The sequence below is a fragment of the Phasianus colchicus genome, chromosome 19, assembly GCF_987193195.1.
Source record: "Phasianus colchicus chromosome 19, bPhaCol1.hap1.1, whole genome shotgun sequence".
Lineage (NCBI taxonomy): Eukaryota > Metazoa > Chordata > Aves > Galliformes > Phasianidae > Phasianus > Phasianus colchicus.
In genome coordinates, this window is record NC_143454.1 from 7,271,231 (window position 1) to 7,294,119 (window position 22,889).

Below are 22,889 nucleotides of genomic sequence, written 5' to 3' on the forward strand. Positions count from 1 at the left end.
TTCATTTCATGAGTTACACACTCTTAAAGTGAATTACTGAGGGATGCAATAGCTGCTTTAATTCAGGTCAGACAGTTCAACACAATGTTCTGTTTAGTACAGAAATGATACAAAACCTCTGGATGTTACAGCAGTTAAGTACAAAATTGCTGAACACTCCAACTCCTCCAGATCCAACCATAATAAAACCAAACCACCATCACAACTTCAGCCTTCGGTCCTCTTTTCTCCCAGTGGCTTTCCTGACACAGCAGCTGTCACATCACACACAGTGCTCCCTGACTTCATCCATCCAGAGGCTGCTCCACCTGCAGGTTAACATACCCAGATAGAGCCTGGATGCTGCAGGGAAGTAAAGGATCACTGGGAAGAACTTTAGCATCAACCTTGGATTACAACCATTCCAATTAAAAAATAATCATTAGAAATAGTGCTTCTCAGGTAGCAGAGTAAACTGAAAGTATCCCAAGTTCACAGCCCCAACATCCCTTTCCCACAAACAGGAATGAATTGGTATCATCCATAACTTTGCACATTCCAAAGCTGCTGAGAAATGTGGCTGCTAACAAAATCTCTTAAAATTCAGCATATATACTGCTTCTGTTGGCTCCAAATGGGTACGACACCAAAACACAACAGCCCTGCAATGGTCATGTCTGCAGGTCACGGCAGCCTGCGGGTCCCATGCTAGTCATTAAGCTCCAGGTCATACTCAGGGTACAGCTGCTTCGTAGTAACTCCTCGGATAACAGCTAGAAAAGAAAGAAATTCCATTGTTTTCATTAAGAAGACAGCAAACAAGTCAGAAAAGACTTGTGTTTTCCTTTAAGTATCCCACAGAAGCACCCACAGCTAAGGAACCAAAGATTTCCAGCTGTGCCCCCTTCCCCCACCATTTTGTTTTGTTAGCACTGAAACAAGCTTTGCCTTCATGGCATCAGCATCTCTTTATACAACAAGATTTACTTCACCAAGATCTTCAATAGCCTTCCCCTCCTTACCCAGTTTGCCTAGCAGCATCTGGCCAGCATCTTTAATTTCATTATACTCATGGAGCAGAGAGATGTGCTTCTCCAGTTCCTCCACGCTGTACCCTCTGCAACAAAGCCACAAAACAAAACCACTGCCAAACAAAGGTGTAAGGATAGCTGAGGTATGCAGACCCAGCCTGGTAAAACCCCTCTGTTTAGAACAACGATTTTTAGGTTGGATATTAGGAAAAATGCCTTCTCAGAGCAGTGAGGCATTGCACAGCCCAGGGAGTGCTGGAGCCCCTATCAGTGCAGGTGTTCTGGAGCCGTGGGGATGTGGCATGGAGGGATGTGTCAGTGGGCACAGCGGGGTCGGGATGGAAGAGCTCTTTTCCAGCCTTCGTGTCTCTAGGATTAACCCCCCCTCCGCATCGAAATCAAGTGCACATTGCCCCAGCAGAGCAGAGCAAACGCTCATCCAGGCCCGGGCTGGGCAGCGGTGCAATGCCTCAGTTTGAGAACCCACCTGTATCAGCAGCTCTGCCAGCACAGCGTGTGCTGACATCAGCTAAAAAGTACCCCCGTTAATTCCCAATTAACACATCGTTCCCGCAGCACGTGAGGTCAGAGCCTTCCCAACCGAGCCCTAAGAAAAACAACCGGGAAGGAGCTCCGCGCTGCAGCTCGCGGTCCCGTAACCCGAAGCACTGCAGTACGGCGCCGTGCCGTAACGGAGCCCCGCAGGCCGTACTCGGACAGCAGCTGCGCGATCTCCCGGTCCAGAGCGCGGTCCTTTTCCTTCAGCGCTCCGATGTCATCGCACGGCGCTTCTCCGCCCGCTCCGTGCGGTGGTGCGGCCGGGAGCTGCGGGAACAGAACGCGTCCGGCAGCCGCTAACGGCACCGCGAGCCGCCGGGTGAACGGGGAGGGAGAGCGGCTTACCGGGGGTCTGAAACCGGCACCGCCGCTCCGCCGGGAGCCGCCGAGAGCCCTGAAACAGCGCGGGGAGCCCCGCGTCAGCGCAGGGCGGCATCAGCGGGGCGCTGCGGGATGGCGCGAACCGAACGGAACCGAACCGAACGGAACCGGACGCTCCTACCTCCGCTGCGCCGGCGGCGCCACGCGCCCCGAGGGGGAACGGCGCTGCTCCGCCAGGACCGCCGCGTCCCGCACGCACCGCCGGCACGGGCACGGCGCGGGGCACGCCGGGAACCGGATGTGGGCACCGCGGGGCACGCTGGGAGCTGTAGTCCCGGGCCCGGCCGCGCCCTCTCGGCGCCGAGGAACGCACTGCCGTGCCGGGAGCGCGCCGGGCTCGCCGAGGTGGGCAGGAGCGTGGGAAGGAGCGGCTCTCCCCGCAGCGGCGCCGAGCGCTGCCCCCGGAGCCCGGGCGGAGCGGAGCTGCGCTGGGAGCGCGGGGCGGAGCGGGGCGGAGCGGGGCGGCCCGAGCCGCGCGCTGTAGGGGCGGGGCGACCCGGCGCCGCGTCCGCGGGACCGCAACCCCGCAGCCGTCCGCCGTGGGCGGGCCCCCAGCCGGGGCGCGGGGCGGATCCGGCCGCTATTCCCGCCCCGCAGCGGGGGAAGCGGGCCGGGCGGAGAGCGGAGCGGAGCGGGGCGGAGGGGCGCGGCCGCCCCCGGGCCCCGGGGTGGGGCGGGCGCTCGGGGCGGAGCCTGGCTGCCGAGCGGCGGCTGACGTGGCCCGGGCGCGGGGCGGACATGGCGGACGGCAGCAGGCAGAGCAAGCTGGCGGCGGCCAAGAAGAAGGTGAGGGCGGGGGGCCGAGCCGGGAGCGGGGCGGGAGGCCCGGCGCGGTGCGGGAGGCCCGGTCCCGATCCCGATCCCGCAGCGCTCCGCGGCGCCCGGCGGTGGCGGCGGCTCGGGGGGGCCGGGCCTGCGCTGCTGCACCGCCTGCGTTCTGTGTCTGCCGCTCTCTTTCCCTCTTGGGCTTCCTTTCCGTATCTCTGTTTTCCCTTCTATTTTTTCTCCCCCTTTCTTCTTCCCTTTCTGTTCCCTTTTTCCTTCTCGCGGGGCAGCTCGGCCGCTCCGTCCCGGCGCGATGCCCTCCTGTGTCAAAGTCAAACGAATGGGAAAGTGCCCTGGAGCAGCTCGGGCTTCCATTTTGAAATCCTCCCGAGGATCCTTTTCGTTCCGGTGCTTTTCACCTTGACGTGGAAGCGCAGCCCTGCCTCCATGGCCGCCCTCGGGGCCGTAGGAACCGCCGGAGCATCGGAACCTCGGGCTGCTCAGAGCCTGGCCAAAACTGCCTTTAAATCGGCATCCATCGCTGCTTGCTCCTCCCCGCGGCCCGCAGTGGTGGCAGTGCCGCTATCACTGTTATCCGGAAGGTTGTTGTTCTCCTTCTTCAGTCCTTTCCGTGTTCTTTTACATCTTATTACCAGATGCTGCTTTTCCAGTTTGCGTTCCGTGTTGTTATCCTTTATTCCTTATTGCTGTTAGTTACAGACTCACAAGCATTTCTTCTTGCAGTATCAAGTTGTTTCCTGGGCACTTCCTCACTTGGATACTGCAGTTGAGCACTGACAGCTCTGTCTCTTGTCGCAGACCCATCACTCTCATTCTCACTTTCAGAGCCCCTGAACTATTTTTGATATATATACTTTTTTTTTCCTAGAGAAGGAGCTCTTTAAAGACAATTTCTCTTATCCTTACAGCTCAGCTGACTTCTTACCAGTGTTCTGCTGTCATTTTGTTGTTGACATTATATTCACAGAAGACATATTCCGTTTGGACTTCAGGTTATTCCTTTTTTTCCCCACAGCTGAAGGAGTATCAGCAGAAGAACAGCCCTGGAGCGACTGCGGGAGCCAAGAAAAAACGAAAAACTAAAGAAGGAAGTAGACCTGAGACTCCCACAAACGATGACCGACAGTCTCCAGAGAACGTGAGCGTCCTCCTCTTTCTCCCAGATACCCCCTCTGCCTCGTGCTTTGCTTTCCAAACAGCACAACTGTGGCTGGAAGAGAGTTATGCAGCGTAACGTGAGCGGTTGAGGCGCCTGTGTTAGCAGTTTGTGAGTCAGGGTGTGTGCTGGAGCAGTGCTGGAGCATTCAGAGCTGTAATGCAACCCTGGATGCACCCAGAGCTGCCGTTCAGAGATGTGAGCTCCTTGGGAGCAGCACGATGTCGGTTTCTTTGGCTGCCTTTGATGGACGTTTTTCTCTCTGTCCTTTTCTGAGCCGTTTCTCTTTTCCACTTTTCTTTCGCCTCCTTTAGATTCAGAACATTCTGAAGGTGCTGGTGTCAGACCTTAACCGCTCCAATGGGGTAGCCATACCCTCATTGGACAAAAGGAAGGTGAGGCAGTGCTCCATGTCCCTCTCGGTGACTCGCTGTCCCCTCTGCATGCTCAGCTTCTGTTTACACTGACCTTGATTTCGGATGGAGCCTTGTTCTGGCATGTCTGCTGTGTTTTGTGGCTGTTTTTATTAACACGGGGCTGTTTGTTAACATGCGTTTCCATCACTTGTAAGTGCTTGTTTCCTCCTGTTTTCTGTCTAAAAATGCAAAAAATCTAACCATGTCCAATGCACATCCTTCAGACAGCTGAGCTGTAAGGAAAAAAAGAACAAACAGAGTTTGGGGTGAGGCAGCAAACCAAGTTCATTGCTGAGAGATGCTGTGCTAGGAAGGAGTAGTGCCTTATTAATTCATATTTCTCCTGGTCTGTGTTGTTTTATTTACTTCAGTGCTGTGCTTCTGAATGGCAAGTTTCTGCTCATGCCTGCCTGGAGCAAACTGTGTAGTTATTCCAGCCACCCATTTTATGACAGGTGATGAAACCTGCACAGGCGCTGTACAGTCTGGCAAGTACCACAATTTTAAATATGTTTAGGCAAGAAGTCAGGTATTTCGAGTGCAGCATTTACTGGCTTGAGTGTCTTCCCTCACTCCTGGAGAAGGAAGGGCAGGAAGAAGTCCACTGAGCAGTGGAAATTTGTTCAGGTGCTAACTGGATCCTGTGGTGTAGGCTGTGTGCCATCAGAGCTTAAGTGACAGGAGGACCTCCTGTGAGCTCATTATTTTATGTATATTTATTGTGTGTGTGTATATACATATATGCCATATTTATGTTATTATTTATTTACTTTAAAAGTGTTTATTGTGGAGGCAGAAGGAAGGCATTCTTCTGGTTGTGTTGCTGACTTTTGCATCTTGAAGTGTTAAGCGAAAAGAATGTTCCAATCAGAACAAATTAAAGACATGTTTTTTGAGGTGTTCTGGGCAGAAGTCCACGTGATGTTCTACTTCATGACAGCCTGAACAAACAGAGGCGAAGTAACCTGTACCTGAAATAAGCAAAGGAGTTCCTGGCTTTCCTTTAAGCCCCTAAAATATGTCGCTCCTTGAGAGCACTCGTGTCTGTTCTCCAGAAAAATAATGGAGGCAGTTCCATTTGTTCCCCTCTGCAGTTTTCCAGCTCATTACTCTCATTAAATCTGTCTTCACTACTGCTGTAACCCCGTGGCTGCTTGATTCATGAATGAAGTGCTGAGCAGGTAAATAGGGAATGCCCAGAGAGTTCTTGTTTCATGCACTGCCAAGAATGAAGCGACTGAAATAAAAGGGAACTCTTTCAGATGGGTTTGCAGAGAGCTGCAATGCATTGGTGGGGCTGGCTGCTGAAGGACTATTGTTTGCTTTGTAGTGTCACTAAATGATGGTTTATCAGAGCTGGAGATGAAGTAAAACTACTTGCCATAAACCAACAGAACGCTGCTCTGGGTTTGTATGGCTCACTGCGTGGCTGGACAGGATGGATGGCATTGTCCATTTTGCTGTGGCTTGGTGGAGGTGTTGTCAGCTGTTATTTATCCTCCCACGAATCCCGGATGAGAGCCTTCATCACTGGCCAGGAATAGTTTTTAGGCCCTTTTCTATTTAGATTCTTGTAGCTGTGGAATTCCTAGCTTTACGAGGGCCGTGGGCACCTGTTCCCAGCCAGGCTCATTTTGGCCTGTTCCCAAATGTCCTATTTCTAAACGTCTGGCTCATAGCTTGCTGTTTGAGTTTGACTAACCTGGTTGTCAAGCAGTCATTTGCCTGTTCTTCCCCACCTTAATCTGCACCCAGTGATCAGTGTTTTCCCCAGAGACGTGTGAAGGGCAGTGCTGTACACAGCAGTGATGCCATCTGGCTTTGCCCACTTTTTGACAAATCCTTTGCAGGAAATCCAGCGTGTGAGCTTAGAGTAGGGAGATATTGTCACCCCTCGTTAGAGAAGTGATTGTGATGATGGGACAGTTCTTCAAACTGGATCTAGCAGGACGTGGGGCTGGGATGACTTCTGGTTGTGGGTCGATGCAGTCACCTGTTTGCTCTGGGGAGGACATAGATTCACTTCCATGTGTTTCTACATGACTTTGTTCACATCTGTTTCTCACAGGCCTTTTGCAAGGTGATGCATCCATGTGTGTTTCTTTTGTTTTGCACGTAGGCTGTAATTCCTGTGGTGTGTTTTGTGACAGGCATACTTTGACAGTGATGTTGCCACTCGTAATGCTGACCAGCTTGCTGCCGATGTCCCCGTGCTATCTAACAGCAACAGCCTGCCTACCTGTGCTTCTGTCCTGCCTGCTCCTGGGAGCACGCAGCTGATGCAGGTTTGTGAGTCGTCATCAATATCTCCACACTGGTTAGCCTTCTTTTTCTGAGAAAGACAATCTCCATAACTAGCTCACGTTGTCTCCTGTTAAATATACTACGTTCTCCACTCTCCATCTAATCATCATCTGTCTGTGAGAGTGGAGGGTACTAGCATGCACACATCACTGCTGCTTCCAAGGCTGCGATTCTCCTCCCCTTCTCTCCTATTTAATTAGCAGAAAGCACTCTTAATAATACAGAAGATCTCCAGCTAGCTGGAGCAATCTGCATTTCCTTTCACTGCTTAAAGATTCCATTGAAGTTTTTCCAGCTAAGCACAGCTGATTATTCTGATAAATGGTAACAGCAAATACAAAGCCAGTAACACTTAAGCCTCTTAATCCCAAGAAGGCTGGGCACTCAGTGCTCAGAAATTATGGGCATGCTGGAAAATGAGCTGGTTTTCTTAAGTTGATCTTTCTTTGGGAAGCAGTAATTACAGGTGCTGTGGAACCTGAGCCCAGATGTAGTCAGGCCTTAGGGACACATTCACAAACATGATTCTCAGCTTTTCTTACAGGCTTGTAAACTTTTGTTTTAATCCACAGATCCATGAAGCTGAGGATCGTAACAACACTTTGGATGAGAACAGGTGAGTGTTTGTGTTTGCAGCAGGATCCCAAAGTGTCCAGCAAATAAAAGTTTTAGTACTCCCTGCTGCTTTACTGATCGGAGCAGTTCTTAGGAGGAATGTTCACCATGAGGCCTTTCTTTGTCTCCAGGTCTCTGTCATCAACAGAAAGTCTCCGCCAGCTGTCTGAACAACTCAATGGCCTGGTTTCTCAGGTACAGCTTCATTTTGGTGCATCTGTCCTAATAATTTTTTTGGGGTCTGATGTGAATCTTTAAGCAGCCAGCTTAAGAAAACATTCTTTAGTGTCAGAGATGTCTGCAGTAATCCTACTAAACAATGAGATATTGAAGCATTGAGATGCTAAACTTCAGTTTTAGGAATGTTAAAATTTCAGCAGTAGGAAGAAGAGCAGAGTGGGTGAATGAACAGCATGTATTCATGGAAAGATGTAGTCTTGAGTTAGTGGCAAAGAGTCTGAAGTCAATCTGCCTAATTTGTATCAGCTTGCCACAGGGGGAAGTGTGCATCTATCCTTAGCTAGGAAAGTGTTTTTTCTATGGCTGTCTGTGGTACTTAGAAGTGAAATGTGCTGTAAGAAGTATTATGATAGTCTGTTCTTACTTGATAGTAATTTATTGCCTGGGGGAATAAAACTGACTTGACTATTTTTCTTCTAGTCTACGTCATATGTGAATGGGGAAAGTGGTGTTTCTTCCACTAATATTAAGGAAATGGAAGTAAGTTGTCCTGAGCCTATGATTTTCTTATTTTCTAGTCTAAGTCAATTGTTGGGACTGTGCTAATGAGACCTTACTGAACACACAGTTCACATACATTGTTGTTCAGTGTTGCCTTCTGCTGTACTCAGGTAGTTGTGGTCAGCAGGAGTGAGCATTTCCAAGATACCTGAGGTATTTCTGGGGGGTTTGGGATCGTTTGGCATCAGTGCAACTCTTAGTATTGATTCACTTTTATGTCAAAAAATGCCTTAGCAGAAAGTACAAGTAAGTTAATGTCCCAACTACTCTTGTTGGATCTGTAGATTTATTTGGGAAATCTGATTTTATCAAACTGTGATAATGATTTATTTTTCTGTCCTTTTTAATTATTGCTTTTTTCCTCCCCTCCTCCTTTTCTGCCCCTTCCTTCTTCTCCTGCCTGCATGTGCCCATCAGACACGTTACCAGGAGCTGGCAGTAGCCCTAGATTCCAGCAATCTAACTAACAAACAGCTCATTACAAAGATAGAGGAATTGGTAAGAAACAATCCAACCGACCAGTTTGATATTGTCTCTGCTGCTCCTCCATGCTCTCTGGGTGTCTGCAAGGTTATGGGTTCTCTTATAGTACCACAAGGAAGGCTGCTTTCACAGCACTTTGAGTGGAACAAAATGGGCTGTATGGGAAACCTGTTAGGAAGATCAAAGTCTCAGGCCACTTACGGATGCATTAGCTCATGTGAGAACAAGAAGCACAGTTCTGCTGTTTCTTCTTAAATTTATGCTGCTGCTCTCATTGTGTTTTCATAGTTCAAAAACAACTATTGCTGGGCCTGGTCTTAATTCCTGAAATACAGAATTCTGGTGCTGGCAGCAGTGTGAAAACCTATTTCTGCAGGTGGTGATGCTGTTCTAAATATATTAGCAGAGTGGGAGCAATAGGTCTAAGAGAGAGCCTGGGGCTGGTTTCTGATCATATCCTCAGCTTCTCTTGGCACTATGAATGAATTGCTTTGTCTTTTGGCTTGCATGGATTCCTGCTGCTGCTTTTCAGCCTTCAGCTTTAACATTGCAAGAAATGTAGCTAAGTGGACTTGTTTTGGTCTGAAAAGAGCCTTTCTTGGTTTGAAATCTTTTTCCCCATTTTGTTCCTTTCACACCACTCTTTTTTCCAAAGTCCACCATTTCCCAGTGCACCCCACAACCCCTCCTGTGTTATTTTTGGTTTTGAGTTCTTTTGGTTCCATTCTGTTTCTGGTTGTCTTTCAGCTGGGTTGCAGGGGTAGCTGGTAGTGAGGGCAGTGCCTTGTTTTCCTGTTTTCTGACAGGCACATGAAACAGTGTCTGGAATTACACAGGCCCTTTGCTGCATTTGCAGTCTTGTTTTCTTTGTTCTGGTTGTGTTCTGTGCTGGTGTTGTTAGACTCAAAACCTCAAATTCATCAGCTTCCCAGCTGCAGTCGTGTTTCAAAGTGAGCTTGAAACTGAAGTAGTAAGAATGAGCTAATGTCTGTCCTTTGGAAAGGGGAAACACACCATGCATGTAGCTTAGATGTGGGGCATCTGTGAGAAACTGCCACAAGGACAACAGCAGCAAGTAGCAAATGCTCCCACATCTTCACACTGTTTGTGTGGCAGCCTGGTGGACAGCTGACAGCTCTGGTCTCTTTCTCCCCATATCTAAAGATGCACTGTGTGCAATCAGTACTTTCAAATACTTCACCCACAAGACCAAAATTGACCGGGACAGGATGGTGCCCTTTCTCTGCATTTGGCTTCAGCTCTTTCATACCAGCTTTTGTAGGAGCCTGCCAGCATAAGTGAACTTCTGCATGCTTTAAAGGCCAGTTGCCACATGGGATAAAAGTTGAAGGTTTCAGCTGAAGCACAACGCTGTGCTGTGGTTTTGGGTTTTTTAAATGCATTTTTGGTCATTATCCTGATGCATCAGGGTTATGATTAATGTCACAGATGTGGGGTGAAAGCATAACTGATATTGGTGGATGCTCAGATACATACAGGGTTTTTGTAGTGGTGTTTGTGAATAACTGCAGTTATGTACTGAGCAGTGAAAAACACGCATGGCATCTTCATGAAGGAAGCCCCAAATCTGTTATTTTAATAGATAAGTCAGTCTTCTTAGTCTTCTACATAAAAAGATAATGGGAACTATTTGCATTAATTGGGCATGTATCCTACTTCAGTTAAGTGAAAATGTGCTTCAGCACTTTGAGAATATTTCCTTCTAATACTGATGCATCCATTTTCTCTGTAGAAGCAGCAGAACCAAGAAGCAGTGAATCAGCTGGAGAAGGTAAAGTGTGTCCTATTTTTGGATAGAGATAGAAATAGATATGTTCTTCTGAAGAGGAGAAAGCGTAGCGGACTGTGGCACCAGCCTATGTGATCTTGTCTTATAGAACTGTGGGATCATTTAGGTTGGGAAAAACTGTTAAAATCATCAAGTCCTACCATCTGCTCAGCACTACCAAGCCCATCACTAAACAATGCCTTTAAGCACCACATCCACACAACTCGTAAATCGCCCCAGGATGGTGACTCCATCACTTCCCTGGAGATCATCCTGGAGTCGGTTCTGTAGCATAGGGTTGAGTGGTTTGACTTCACAGGCTGGGCCTGGCAGATAGCTTGCTTGTTTTGATGAAAGCTAAGATTTAAATGCTCAAGTATTGGAAGGCTGCAGTGGAAGCAAGAGATTACAGTTTATGGCCTTGTCAGTAGTTTGCATTCCAAACATGGCCAGCATAAGGAACCTACTGTTGCCATTCTAGGATGGATAACCAATAACGTAGTTAAAGAAATGGAAGACTGAATTTAAAAATGATGATACCGGATGGATGCTGGAAGTACTACCAATGAATCACTGCTTCTTTTTTTTTTTTTTTACATAAAACAAGAGGGGTTTACAGTTTTGTGCTGAACAGGCATCATTTGTTTATACAGGAAAAGAAGGAGTTTGAACAGAAATTTTCTAAAGAGCAAGCAGCACTGAGAGAACAGCTACAGGTAAGGCAGAGCTTTCACTACGGTAATACGACCTGGCTGCTGTCCTTTTCTGGATTACTGAGCGCTCTGTCTTCATCTTGGAAGCCAACATCCTTTCAGGAGAACTAGGAGAGCCTGTTAGCTAGATTGTACTTAAATGCAAGAGCTCTTTGTCTCACTGAATTATCCCTTTGTGGCAGCAGGGATGTTGTGGTTGCGAGCAAAGATTTCCTGCACTGAGCTCCTTTTTCTTTCTCCAAGGTTCATATCCAGACAATTGGAATCCTAGTTTCTGAGAAATCTGAGTTGCAGACAGCCCTTGGACATACTCAGCAAGCTGCACGGCAGAAATCAGGTAATTGACTCGGAGCTCTCCAGCTTGTGCTGTTGGTTAAACCATGGATTTCAAGTCAGAGGCATGATGGCTGCTGGCTGCCAGCTCACAGCACTCGTTGGTTCCTTAATGAGCAATACTTGGCACCGTCACCACTTCTGTCATCATAGCTGCCCCCAAATTGGAGCGTGGTAATCCCATGGCAGTTGAGGTTCTTTTGTGCATCACTGAAGCCCTGTCAGCCCTGTTTGGGCCTAGTGACTACCCCAGACTGTTCTTTTTCTCACTTTTCTTCAGATTCTTTTAAAACTTTGTTCCCTTTCATCACCCTTGCTCCCACACAGCTGTCACATTAATGTAGGTTTTACTCAGGCCTTTCATTCTCAACTAAATTTGAGCAATTTGCCCTCATAGGGAAAAAAAAAAAAAAGGCAAAACAAACATAGTGCCTAGTGCTCTGCAAAGGACATTTCATCATCTCCCTCTAGAACTGAGAAAGGTAGTTGCTGACAGAGAGCTTTACTGCCCAAGGTTGCTGGTGAATCACCCATGCTGGCAGGAGTGGAGGCAGGTCTACCAATTTACAGAGCTCTGTGCTGTTTTAAGAGCTTGTTGATAAAGCAGAAAGTGCTGTTTAGCCTGTTCCAAAAATCCCTGTGTGGTTTAGTCTTAACTGACTCTGCTCTGACTCGCTTAGGAGAAGCTGAAGACCTTGCTGCTCGTTTACAGTCCTCTCGCCAGAGGGTATCAGAGCTAGAACGCACCTTGTCCTCCATCTCTATGCAGCAAAAACAGTCAGAGAAGGTAAGAACCACCTCTCATTATGCTTAATTAGCAACTCTGCTTTTGGCTAGTTGCTTGTCACTACACTACTATGAAGTCTGTAGTCCCTGCTTAGAGAAGAGGCTGAAATTAACCTTGTTAATTGTTAATTAACCTCGTAAAGCCCTGTATTCTCAGCAGGGTAAACCTTTCATTCAGATTTCTGTGACCACTAATCACATGGCCCAGTGGCTGTCTTCAGATCTGGCACCTTTCTACATGAGTCTTGCCAGCTCTATACAGCAGCATCTCTGACACCTCCTCCCAGGAGGGTCTCCATCAAACAGGCACTTTACTATTGATACTCATCCAGAAGTTTTGCAGAAATCACCTCCCCATCAGTCAGTAGCATCGTGTTCAGAAACATGGAGCAGATGAATTCCTGGCAAATCCATCCCTTGTGCAATCTTATGGTGTAATGTGCTGCAGCACTAGCCAGCCTACTATAGTGATAGGTGAGGTTCTAAGCAAACCTGTGCTGGGGATTTTGCTCAAGTTATGACCTCTTCTGCATTAGCTAATCTGTTAAGGGTAAATAAGATGATCCTTGAACACTTTATTTGTATGGCTAAAGTCTCTAACTGAATCAGACATTTGTTTTTTCTCCAGCATAATAAAGAGCTGGTGAAGGAACGAGACAACCTGAAACTAGAACTGTACAAACAGAGGTAAGCCTGTTTTGCATATTCTTCCAGAGTAATGCTATTCTTCTCAATAGAGCCACAAAGCTTAGGAAGGGGCTTTGACCATGGTTGGTGAGCTGGGAGGCCAGATATTCAATGTAAAAATAATAATTAAAAAAACCAAAAGATTAGGTGGGTAATACAGCAATGGAACACAGCGCCCAGGGAGGGTGTGGAGGCTCCGTGCTTGGAGTGTTCACAACAGCTGCACAGAGCTGTGGGTAACAAGATCTGCTGGTAGCATAGTCCCACTTTGAGAGGGAGGTCAGACAAGATGACCTGCAGAGGTTTCTTCCAGTCAACATTTCTATGACTCTAGCTGCTGTAAACTTAATGGCATGGGCATCTGCAAACACATAGAAAATACAGTGCTGCCACTTGATTTTTTCTGTGTTTGTTTCAGCAAAGGTAGTGAGGAAATAAAGCAGCAGAACTCAGAGCTGTCAGAGAAACTCCGCTCCCTGGTTTCTGAGAACTCAGCCATGAAGTTGGATGTGGAAGATTTACATAAGAAACTGGAAATGGCTGAACTGATGATTCAGCAGGTAATCACACTACTGGGATGTGGGAGTAGATCACACTGATCATTTTAAGACTTGTTTCCTGGACACTGGGGGCAAAAGTAAATTATTGATCTTAAAGGCAGGCACAACATCCAATCCTATTAGGAAAAGGTTTTCCATGAGGTCTCTGAGGAGCAGGAAGGCTGTGCTCTTAAGGACTTGGAGGAGACTAAAAGACATTGTGATGTCAGTCTGCTAGAAGAATGTTACATGGTACGAGAAGGTGACTGAACATACGAGTGTGCAAATACAGGGACTTTTCTTGTTGCTGTTCACTATTCTGGTTACCCAGCTGTTGTTCAGTGTCACTGAGAAACAAGTTGAGTAGAGGTGCTTGCATGATGTGAAATGGACAACAGCAGCTTGAAGGGAGCCAGCTGTTACAGAGCAGGCTCAGTGTTAAGGTGAGCCCACAATGGAAGAAACTGCTCACTTTTAAAAATTTTGTTTTTAGTCAGTGGCTTAAGTTACCCATAAAATAAAGCCAACTGCTACACTTCTAGGAAAAATACTTTGTCTTACCTGTACCTGCCTTGCTATTTAGTCCACCGATGTGTTCCAGACCCTGGCTTTCAATTCCTGACATGTCTGACAACCCTTAAGTTCACAAGTATTCAGACCATCTGATCTGTCTCTGTACTACAGACTCTTGAAATGCAAAGTTTGTGAACGAAATGATTTGACTAAAGCCCATTTTCTTAATTAAAAATTAGTAAACATAAAATGGAAGCAAAGGGCTGCTTAGTTCAGCTTGTTTTACAGGGCTAAAATCTAAGCTTTTTGATTTGAGATGCCACTTTTCTTTCAGTCAACAATGAGTTGAAACATTTTAAAGAACTGTGGATGGTTATAACATGGGTCAAATGGCGGGCTAAAATCAGGGGAGAGGCTAGACAGAAATGGAATATTAACATTTGGCCGTAACCTTTTGATTTCTGTGGGCAGTTCTCCAATCAGTCAGGGAATGTGGATGCAAACCAGCAGTTGCAGATGGCACTGGAAGAGCGGGCGAGCCTGGAAACCCAGATTGCTCAGGTAAGTTGTTAATATATTAAGTACATTGATGATTCAAATCTGTAAAATTTGTGTGGCAGAATACAGCCTGTGCTTTCACTTAAGTAGTCAGCTATCCTTTAATTTATTCAGTTGGTACAATTTTCCTTGTTTTGTTTTTACCAGCTTTCAGAGTCACTTCACCAGCTCCAGGCAGAAAGAGATCAGTATGTAGAGAAACTGAAGGAAGAGGGGAGCATTTGGCAGCAGCGAGTCCAGCAGCTCTCTGAGCAGGTAACCTCACAGGCAGTGCTACAGCTACTTCCAATGAACACAGGTGCAGGTGCACCATGAGCACTGTTTTAACTTGAGCTTGTGTGGCCTTGCAGGTCCGCACAATGGCAGAGGAGAAGGAGAAGCATATGGCCCAAATTCAAGAGCTGGAAAGCAGCGTTACAGAGCTGCTAAGCAAATCAGGTAGGACTTCTGAAGTGGGGTTTCATACTACAGAGTACCAATTAACTCTGTCCCCACTGTGCAAGTATTTGTGCATGTACAAGTAGATCTCATGCTCTCAACTCATGAAGAGAGCTGAAAGACTGGTAGTTCTGTGAAACCTTTCATTCTAGCAGACAGCAAGCAAGCTACTTCCAGTAACTGACCAGCAAATAGTTTATGTCTTCTGTTATCTGCCTGGCTGTACTGTCAGGCCCATGAGGCTGGGCAGGCAGGATTCTTGCTGGGGCTGAGAGAGAGAGTCAGCAGCACGCAGCAAGACACTGTGTGGTTTTGGGGTGGTTTATTCCTTTGCTCCTCTCAATGCCCCGTTCCTCTGGATACTGCAGCTGGTGGTACTTTCTGGGTCACAGAGTCCTGCAGGTTGGGATATGCTCTGCATAGCTCTGTGTGCTACCCAAGTGATTCAGCCCTTTGACTGATGTGCTTTTGATTCCCTTTCCTCAGCAGTGAAACCCATGGATGTTGAGCCATCTTTACCAGCAGGACCTACAGCAGCTGAGCTGAGTCTGCAGGAAGAAATCCAGCGACTGCAGCACGAGAAGGAGGAACTGCATGGGCAATACCAGGCCCAGGTCCGTGACAACGAGCAGCTGAGCCACCTCAACAGGGAGCAGGAGGAGCGGCTGCTGGAGCTCGAGAAGACAGTACAGCGCTACAATGAGGAGTCTGTGGACAGACAGCAGATCCTGGAGAGCATGCAGAGTGACAAGGCCACAATCAGCAGGGCGCTGAGCCAAAATCGGGAGCTGAAGGAGCAGCTGGCTGAGCTGCAGAATGGGTTTGTCAAATTGGTATGTCTCTTTTTATGAATCTTTTCTCACTATTTCCCATGTTGGTGCAATCCTATTGTAGCACAGATGTAAAAAAAAACTACTGTCAGAAGCATTATCTGCCTTTTGTCCCTTAGGGCTATGAATGCTCAGCTTTCTGTGGTATGTATTGCCATACCAGGAAGTGCCCTGTAATTCCTTACTCTCTCAGGTGCTCTGGCAAACAAACCAATATCTCTGCCCAGCGCTGTTTCCTTCTTCTCCTCTGCTGGCAGTCAGGCTGTTTCTTTCCCCTGAGTATTCTTCCAGCTTTGCTCATGAAGAAGAAATTCTCAAGTCTTCTGTACTGTTGCTGTGTCATTATTTCTGTCCTGAAGCTGAATTCTTACCCTTGCTTTTTTCAATCTAACAGTTTCCCCTTTGGAGTCCTGGCACATAACATACAGTCAGGTCACTGTTTTTTCTTTAGATCTTTCTGAACTTGTCTTCTTGGTTTTGAATGTCTATTGCTTTATTTGGGATGTTCATGTCACCCATCTGCTTTGGATCTGACAGGCTGTGTGATGTGCCAGGCCCCTTCTTGGCACTGTCCCAGCACTGATTTCCCCCCCACCTTGCTCTTCTCCCATCTTCTCAGCCTTTTTTGAAGCTAATCACTGCCCTTATTTACAGCTCAGAACAACACAAGGGATGGCATCCCACTGTATCAGAAATTAACATGGTTTACTGAATTAGTTTATGAGAGCATATACTTTTGGGGCAATTTCCTTCTACAGTGGTTTTGATTCTTGCAGACAAATGAAAACATGGAGGTTACAAGTGCCCTGCAGTCAGAGCAACACGTAAAGAAGGAGCTGGCTAAGAAGCTTGGGCAGCTGCAGGAGAACCTGGGGGAGCTCAAAGAGACGGTAAGCAACAGCAGTAGGATGGCAGGGCAGGTGTGCAGCAGTTTATGCAAAGGAGAGTTGGCAACTTACCAAACTTTGATGGAAAGATGGAAATTGGTATTGTTAACCATCAAGCTGGGAGCCCTCCCATGTCATCTGCTGTCTGATGTGGGGGACCAGCATGTGGGGACAGATGGTGGCTGCCTGCCTCGTTGGTGGCTCTGGGGCAACATTGACAGTTTGGATGATGCCACATGAGTTGTCATCTTTTCTGGTAGAAATGATTTGATCTGATGGTTTTATCATATATTGTTAGCTGGAACTGAAAACACAGGAGGCTCAGGCTCTGCAGGAGCAGCGGGACCAGTACTATGGCCACTTACAGCAGTATACTGTGGCATACCAGCAACTGGCTGCTGAGAAGGAGGAGCTGCAAAAGCAGTACTTGCTTCAGACACAGCTAATGGACAGGCTGCAGCATGAGGAAGTTCAGGGGAAGGTGACGGTGGAAATGCACCTGAAGGAACTGCAGCAGACTAAGGTAATAATGAAGAGGGGCACGTGGAAAGACTAGAGGCAGAATGCTTAATTACACTACATCCTGTGCATTAGAGGTGAATTAGAGACGAATGATAATTGTCTGGAGCAGAAGCACTGGTGGTTTTTTGTCTGTGTATTTTTTTTTATGATGCTACTGCTAGTGACTGTTTTCAGTTGGCTTGTGCAGGTTTTGGTGAGGTACTTTCTCACTGATGTTCTGCTTCTGTCTTGCAGGAAAGTCTGGAAGCTGTAGCAAAGGAAAACAAAGAGCTGCAGGCCCAGATCAGTCAGTTAGCAGCAGAGCTGGATGGCAAGATGCTGCACAGACTAGAAGGTGTGTAGCTTGCTCTCCAGGAACAGGAGGTGGAGCTGGGCTCTTTGGGGCATTACCTCTTTGTTCACCTCCCTTCCTTTACAGGGGATGGAATCGAAAGTGAAGTGATGTCTGAAGAAATGAAAAACCCTTCATTTGTGATCCCAGAGAAGTTTGAAAGCCATGAAGAAATGGTGGGTCTCAATGGGTAGAAAAGCCTTTGTTCTCAGTTGTGAACAAATGTCTAGAAGAGGAGGCAGATTAAATTGCAGAGGTTCCACAGTGTGTATTAAGTTGTTTATCAGCTGTCATCCCTGCAGCTGAGGCACAGGGAAGTGTTACAGTCCCTTTTACACAGCAGCAAAAGAACCAACAAGATTTCTACAGCATAGTTGAAAAACAAGCTGGAAGTCCAACAATAGCTTTCATTACAAAGACAACTCAGCTGGCAGAGTAGCTCTAACTATTGTGATGATTGATGTTCTCCTCACTTTGGAAGGCAATTTTGAAATGGTGTTGAACATGACTAATTCTTTCTGTAAGTGTAGTTGTAACCAGAAAATACTGTGATCAAACAGTTATTGTGGGTTTAACCTGCAGAGAAGAAATGATTTGTGCTACTTGAGAATGAGAAGACATGCCTGGGTTAGTCCTATGGGTTTCCTATCCATAAATAAAATGGGGTAAATTTCTGTTATTCTCTTTACCTTGAGATGCACAACTGATCACACTTCACACAGGATAATCACTAACATGAGTCCTCTGCAATTCACCTTAGGTGACTTTCTTGACGTCTGCCATGTCCCAAGTGGAGAAGGAACGAGAAGAGATGAGGCAGCAGTTGGCTGCTCAGAAACAGCAGTGCAGAAACCTCCTGCAGCAAATAGCAGCTCTTCGGCAGGAGCAGCAGCATAACATCACAATGAGCGAAGGTAAATTTTGTGCAGTTTGGGTATGGAGATGTGTCCCAACCTGGCCCTGGCTTCTGTGAAGCAGACCTATGGGTTTTGTGAATAAATCACGCTTAAGCAGGTACTGTAAACTACAAATGTCCTTTCCAGATTCCACTATGGATAGTGTTCCAGTGGAGGTTCATGAGGCTTTAAAAACTGCCATGGAGAAACTACAGGTAAGCAAAGGATCTCCTTTCTGCCCCTCTGCCTCACCTAGCTAGATATGCACCCAGTGCCAGACTCTTGAAACACACATATATTGCAGGGGAATAAGTAGCAGATGTTCCATGATAAGCTACTTCCTAAAAAGAGGCTTTCCTCACAACTTGTCTCATCATAGGAGAGCTTCCCCTACCCTGCCCAAAGACTGTGCGGGCCTAACACTCATCTATGGTCTTTTCTTAAAGAAATAGCTGAAAAACAGACTGACTTCACCTTGCTGGGACAAAGCAGAGCTCTCCAAGAATTGCAGACTAAGTGTGACCACAGTTGTGCTGGCCCAGCAATGAGAAGGCACTTTGTTCCCTCAGTACTTCTGCAGAGATGCTTTTGCTGTGCCTTCTGTAGCTTTGTTCCTTTTTACTACCAAATCAGAGTAGTTGCAGAGGCAACACAATTTGTTCCCTAGGCTCAGACCGATGTGAATGGAGGGTTCTGTCTGTAACACGGCTATTCCTGTATGTGAGCAGCTGAGGTGACTCATACCAATTTTTGTGTTCAGTCCCGTTTCACAGATCTGATACAGGAGAAAGCTGATCTGAAGGAACGGCTAGAAGAGTTGGAACATCGCTGCATACAGCTGTCTGGGGAAACAGACACCATTGGTATGTTTACTCAACACAAGCTAGAGCTTTTGGAGCTGAGTCTGCCACATACCAAGCAGTTCAAGTCTTGCTACCTAGATAGGCTAGGCTTCCAGTCCAGGGCTGGATATGCTGGATCCTCCTGTAGCATAAATTTGTGTTCACGGTAAGGCTTTTACATCAATTTCACTTATTCCTTATGCTTCTATTCCTTATGCTTCTGTTGTGTTCCAGGGGAGTATATAGCATTATACCAGAGTCAAAGGGCTATCCTCAAACAGCGGCACCAGGAGAAAGAAGAGTACATCAGCAGGCTGGCTCAGGATAAGGAAGAGATGAAGGCAAGGAATCTCTTCTGTAGTACTAAAAAGACACTGTACACTTGTAGGCAGGCCTGAGTAAACCTTTTGTTGTTCTTCAGCTAGCTTTAATTCTGAGGTTGTAACAGTGGCAAAACAGCAAGCTGTAGCGTACTGTTTTGTGGCCACAAGGATATGCGTGTTTCTTAAGTTTTCCTTTGCTTTGGTGCAGATAAAATTACTGGAACTGCAGGATTTAGTGATGCGTCTGGTCAAGGAAAGAAATGAGTGGTACAGCAAGTACGTAGAAGCTGTTCAAAACCCAGAGCTGTTAGCAAGCCAGAATGAAAACGCACTTCCAGTGGAGAGGCGCATCGAACTGAACGCTACTGATGGAGAAGGTAAGCTGGAGACAGAACAAGTTATATCACATGGAATAACCCAAGGTCTCTGTGCATGGATGGGAGGAGTTACCTGCCTGCTGTGTCTTGTGTGTGCCTTACAGGGTTACGAGAAGTGAATTTAGCAGATGAAGCAGAGCAAGACACTGCTGCTCTTCATCAACCCGGTTTCTACCCTATTGACACTAAAGCTGTTCAGCCAAGCCAAGAGGACCCTACAGCAAAGCAAATAATGCAGCTTCTCAGAGAAATCCAGAACCCTCAGGAGAGGTCGGGCTCCTTGCTGGAAAACCCCTGCATTCCGTTCTTCTACCGTGCTGATGAGAATGATGAGGTCAAAATCATGGTGGTTTAAGTAGCACCATTCTTATTTACAGAGATTTTCTATGAGCCTGCAAGGACTAAACTGACTTGTATGTGCCCATACTGCTGCTCAACACCCTTCAGAACAGTGATCTGCTTTAAAAACAGCAGGAAAGAGGGATTGCATCAGATGGAACTCAGCATCATTCCTTTTCTTCCCTCTGTTACTTGGTGTGCTTGGAGCACAGGCTGAGTGGTGTCGGCTCTTCAGCTGGGCCTGGTGCAGTTTGGGGGCAGGGACTCTGTGACTTCTGGCAAATTCCTTGAGCCCTTGTCCTGTATCCCTGACCAGCACCAGCTCCACAGCAGTGACTGAGCAGCAGTCCATCAGTCACGACTGTAACCTGCCTACTTCCTTCTAAGGCTCCCAAAGTAACTAACTTAACTCTGGTAACAAACTCTTGGGATGGTTGGTTTTGTTTCACACCATGCATCTTAAAACTTCCCACTTTCTTCCTCTTGCAAACCAGCCTTGACCAGCCACAAGGTGCAGGCTTCTGGCTAGCTAGGCAGCACACAGAGCTTCCTTCATTCAGCGCTAGGGGCTGGGGCTGAGGGCTGCCTTTGGAGTCTTTTTGGTTACTTGACAAAGCTTTATGTGATTAGCGGGAGCTGGGGGTGGAAATGTAACTGCACTTTGAAGGATGATGTGTTTCACTTGTGTGTGTCTGAAGGTTTTATTTATTTTAAAAAAATGGGAGAAATAAGTAAAAGGAAACCACTTAATAAACATGCTTTGTTTTGAATTCCTGGACTCCAGGTTATCTATTGCTTAAATATCTTCTCCCATTTTGGTAAGAAATGTATTAAATGGGTGGAATCCAGCATCCTTTCTCCCTGCTTACATTGCTGGCACACATCAGCAACAGAGTAGTTCCAAACAAAGCCTTGAAGCTGGCAGCCTCACTAAGGAGAAAACACGTGTGCAGAGCTCCTGAAGTAGCAGCAATGCAGCTCCCTTAGGTGTACAGACTTCAGGTGAAGTGCACAGATACCTACACCTAAAGGCTTGGGCACAAACTGCCTCTTTGAAATACGGTTACAGCCTCAGCACCAGAGCTCTGGGGAGAACTGCAGCAGCCATGCAACCCCACAGCACAACCCTGGGCTCGTGGTGGTGGAAGCTGAGCTGCCAAGCAGAGAGGTGCAACCACATGAATGCAGCATCAATTCTTGCATTTGTCAACCACAACAAAGGAAAAAAAGAAACCGAACCTAGAAAAACAACTATTCTTCCTCAGTGTCGAGGTGGCTGAGCTTTAGCAATATGGTAGGAGGATTTTCTCTTTTAATGCCAAAAGTAGATCAAAGCTTTTTTAAATGGTTCATTTTGTCCTTCCCCTCCCCCCCCCCCCATGAAAAGAAAAGTGTATATGGAACAATTTGTGCTTTCCTGTGAACCCACCAGAGGAATGTGGAAATTGGTTTTTTTTTTTCGAACTCTTCATCTGAATGTCTCCAGTGCTGTCTGTGAATGGCACAACACAAGCTGTGTACATACTGTATCTGTGTAAAATGCTGTATATTGCTGGAGGGAAGGCTGGCCTGCAGGCTGGAGCTGCTCATAATCTGTATCATAACTAAAAGGGCAGGGGTGCGACTTAAACAGATTATTATAAATGGAATAAATATTTATTGGGTGTTCTACTCTGTGAAGGAGACCATTGAAGCAGCTCTGCAGGCTGGTGCAGAGGTGACTTAGTGCTGTTACAAATATGCTTCCTGAATAAACTCATTCAGATGGGTACTGGCTAGATGTGTTCTGTTCAGATCTCCTTGAAAGCTGGCAAAAAACAAATTCTTCCCTGTTCAAAACAAACAACAAACGGGCACAGCTCTACAAACTGCTGCCTCAGTACTGCTGCCCTTTCCCCTTCACTTTCATGAATGTTTCCTTGTAGCCAGAGCTCTGCCAGGCCTGAGATTTCTCTCTAGGCTTTTAGCTTCACCCATAAGCCTCTGATTCCTTTTTATCCTTTTCACTCGAGATATGTTTCCCTGACCCCACTTGTACTCAGAGCGAGCTCCAGGCAGACACACAAGTGATAACAATTGCTCAGCTGACACTGCAGCTTTAAGTTACAGCACCCAAACTGCCCCAAAATGCTGGAGGCCAGAAGCACTGCATGGACAGCAAGCAGCTGGAGGCAGGAAATGTTCTATGGGCTGCAGGTGGTTGCAGAGGTCCTCCTGCCTGGCCCAGGGAGCTGCTGTTCCCACTGCAACAGCAACCAGCAGATAACACCTTTCTGTTGTGCGCAGTGTGACACCATTAACTATTTCAGCTGAAATACAATGTTCTTTAAGAACAAGCCTGTGTGTCGTCGCAGGGATAGAGGATGAAGCAATAGGACAGAGCAGGGCAAAGACAGAAACAGCTGCAGCACAGAGGAACGCAGCGCTGGAGATGTGGGCTGCTCCCCCAACCCCCCAGCAGCCACCACATGTAGGAGCTCTGGGGAGACACAGAGCTCACCCAAATCCTACCAGGGAGCTCCCCCCACACCATGGCAGCAGCAGGCAGGGCTGAGGTGGGCAGTGGGCTGCATTCACAGCCAGGCCCAAAGCGTAGCTCCTGCCAGGGAAACCACAGCTCTTTGCCCACTCGCTGCATCCCACAGCCAGGCCTATGCAAAAACACCACTGTAAGAACCGAGCGTGTGGTGTGCAGGACTCCCACCTTCTGTGTTGTCACCGCTGCACCTCACTGCA

At 47.2% G+C, this 22,889-nt stretch overlaps 2 protein-coding genes across 9 annotated transcripts; one reads left to right on the top strand and one right to left on the bottom strand.

Annotated features, from left to right (window-relative positions):
* Window positions 1-33: 33 nt before the first annotated feature.
* SWI5 (SWI5 homologous recombination repair protein) lies at window positions 34-2,689 on the bottom strand. The gene is made up of 6 exons (XM_090121675.1): window positions 2,643-2,689; window positions 2,071-2,529; window positions 1,914-1,962; window positions 1,723-1,835; window positions 1,002-1,096; window positions 34-752 (listed from the first exon to the last, which is right to left on the bottom strand). Exons 1-6 carry the CDS (start codon window positions 2,687-2,689, stop codon window positions 688-690), a joined length of 828 nt encoding a protein of 275 aa, XP_089977801.1. The 3' UTR covers window positions 34-687.
* GOLGA2 (golgin A2) lies at window positions 2,578-21,964 on the top strand. 8 transcript variants are annotated; one of them, XM_031601628.2, is made up of 28 exons: window positions 2,578-2,735; window positions 3,751-3,873; window positions 4,206-4,286; window positions 6,458-6,592; window positions 7,184-7,227; window positions 7,358-7,421; window positions 7,887-7,946; window positions 8,385-8,465; window positions 10,204-10,242; window positions 10,893-10,955; window positions 11,196-11,289; window positions 11,966-12,072; window positions 12,700-12,758; window positions 13,177-13,318; window positions 14,282-14,371; window positions 14,516-14,623; window positions 14,719-14,806; window positions 15,296-15,639; window positions 16,413-16,526; window positions 16,822-17,046; window positions 17,280-17,379; window positions 17,464-17,552; window positions 18,137-18,290; window positions 18,420-18,487; window positions 19,033-19,135; window positions 19,349-19,455; window positions 19,646-19,814; window positions 19,919-21,964. In XM_031601628.2, exons 1-28 carry the CDS (start codon window positions 2,688-2,690, stop codon window positions 20,167-20,169), a joined length of 3,150 nt encoding a protein of 1,049 aa, XP_031457488.2. In that variant the 5' UTR covers window positions 2,578-2,687; the 3' UTR covers window positions 20,170-21,964. The 8 variants fall into 8 exon arrangements, with proteins under 8 accessions (XP_031457488.2, XP_031457487.2, XP_031457492.2 ...); XM_031601627.2 differs by having other exon boundaries at window positions 15,293-15,639; window positions 19,919-21,962; XM_031601632.2 differs by lacking the exon at window positions 8,385-8,465 and having other exon boundaries at window positions 19,919-21,963.
* The last annotated feature ends 925 nt before the right edge of the window (window positions 21,965-22,889 follow it).

What these genes read in the sequence shown, in the direction of transcription:
- GOLGA2 (XM_031601627.2), top strand. Translation starts at nt 2,688, where the DNA reads ATGGCGGACGGCAGCAGGCAGAGCAAGCTGGCGGCGGCCAAGAAGAAG. An exon ending in TGGCGGCGGCCAAGAAGAAG is followed by an intron (nt 2,736 to 3,750) that starts GTGAGGGCGGGG and finishes TTTTCCCCACAG; the next exon opens with CTGAAGGAGTATCAGCAGAA. An exon ending in ACCGACAGTCTCCAGAGAAC is followed by an intron (nt 3,874 to 4,205) that starts GTGAGCGTCCTC and finishes CGCCTCCTTTAG; the next exon opens with ATTCAGAACATTCTGAAGGT.
- SWI5 (XM_090121675.1), bottom strand. Translation starts at nt 2,689, where the DNA reads ATGTCCGCCCCGCGCCCGGGCCACGTCAGCCGCCGCTCGGCAGCCAG. An exon ending in GCGCCGCCGGCGCAGCGGAG is followed by an intron (nt 1,963 to 2,070) that starts GTAGGAGCGTCC and finishes GCGCTGTTTCAG; the next exon opens with GGCTCTCGGCGGCTCCCGGC. An exon ending in ATCGCGCAGCTGCTGTCCGA is followed by an intron (nt 1,097 to 1,722) that starts GTACGGCCTGCG and finishes GCTTTGTTGCAG; the next exon opens with AGGGTACAGCGTGGAGGAAC.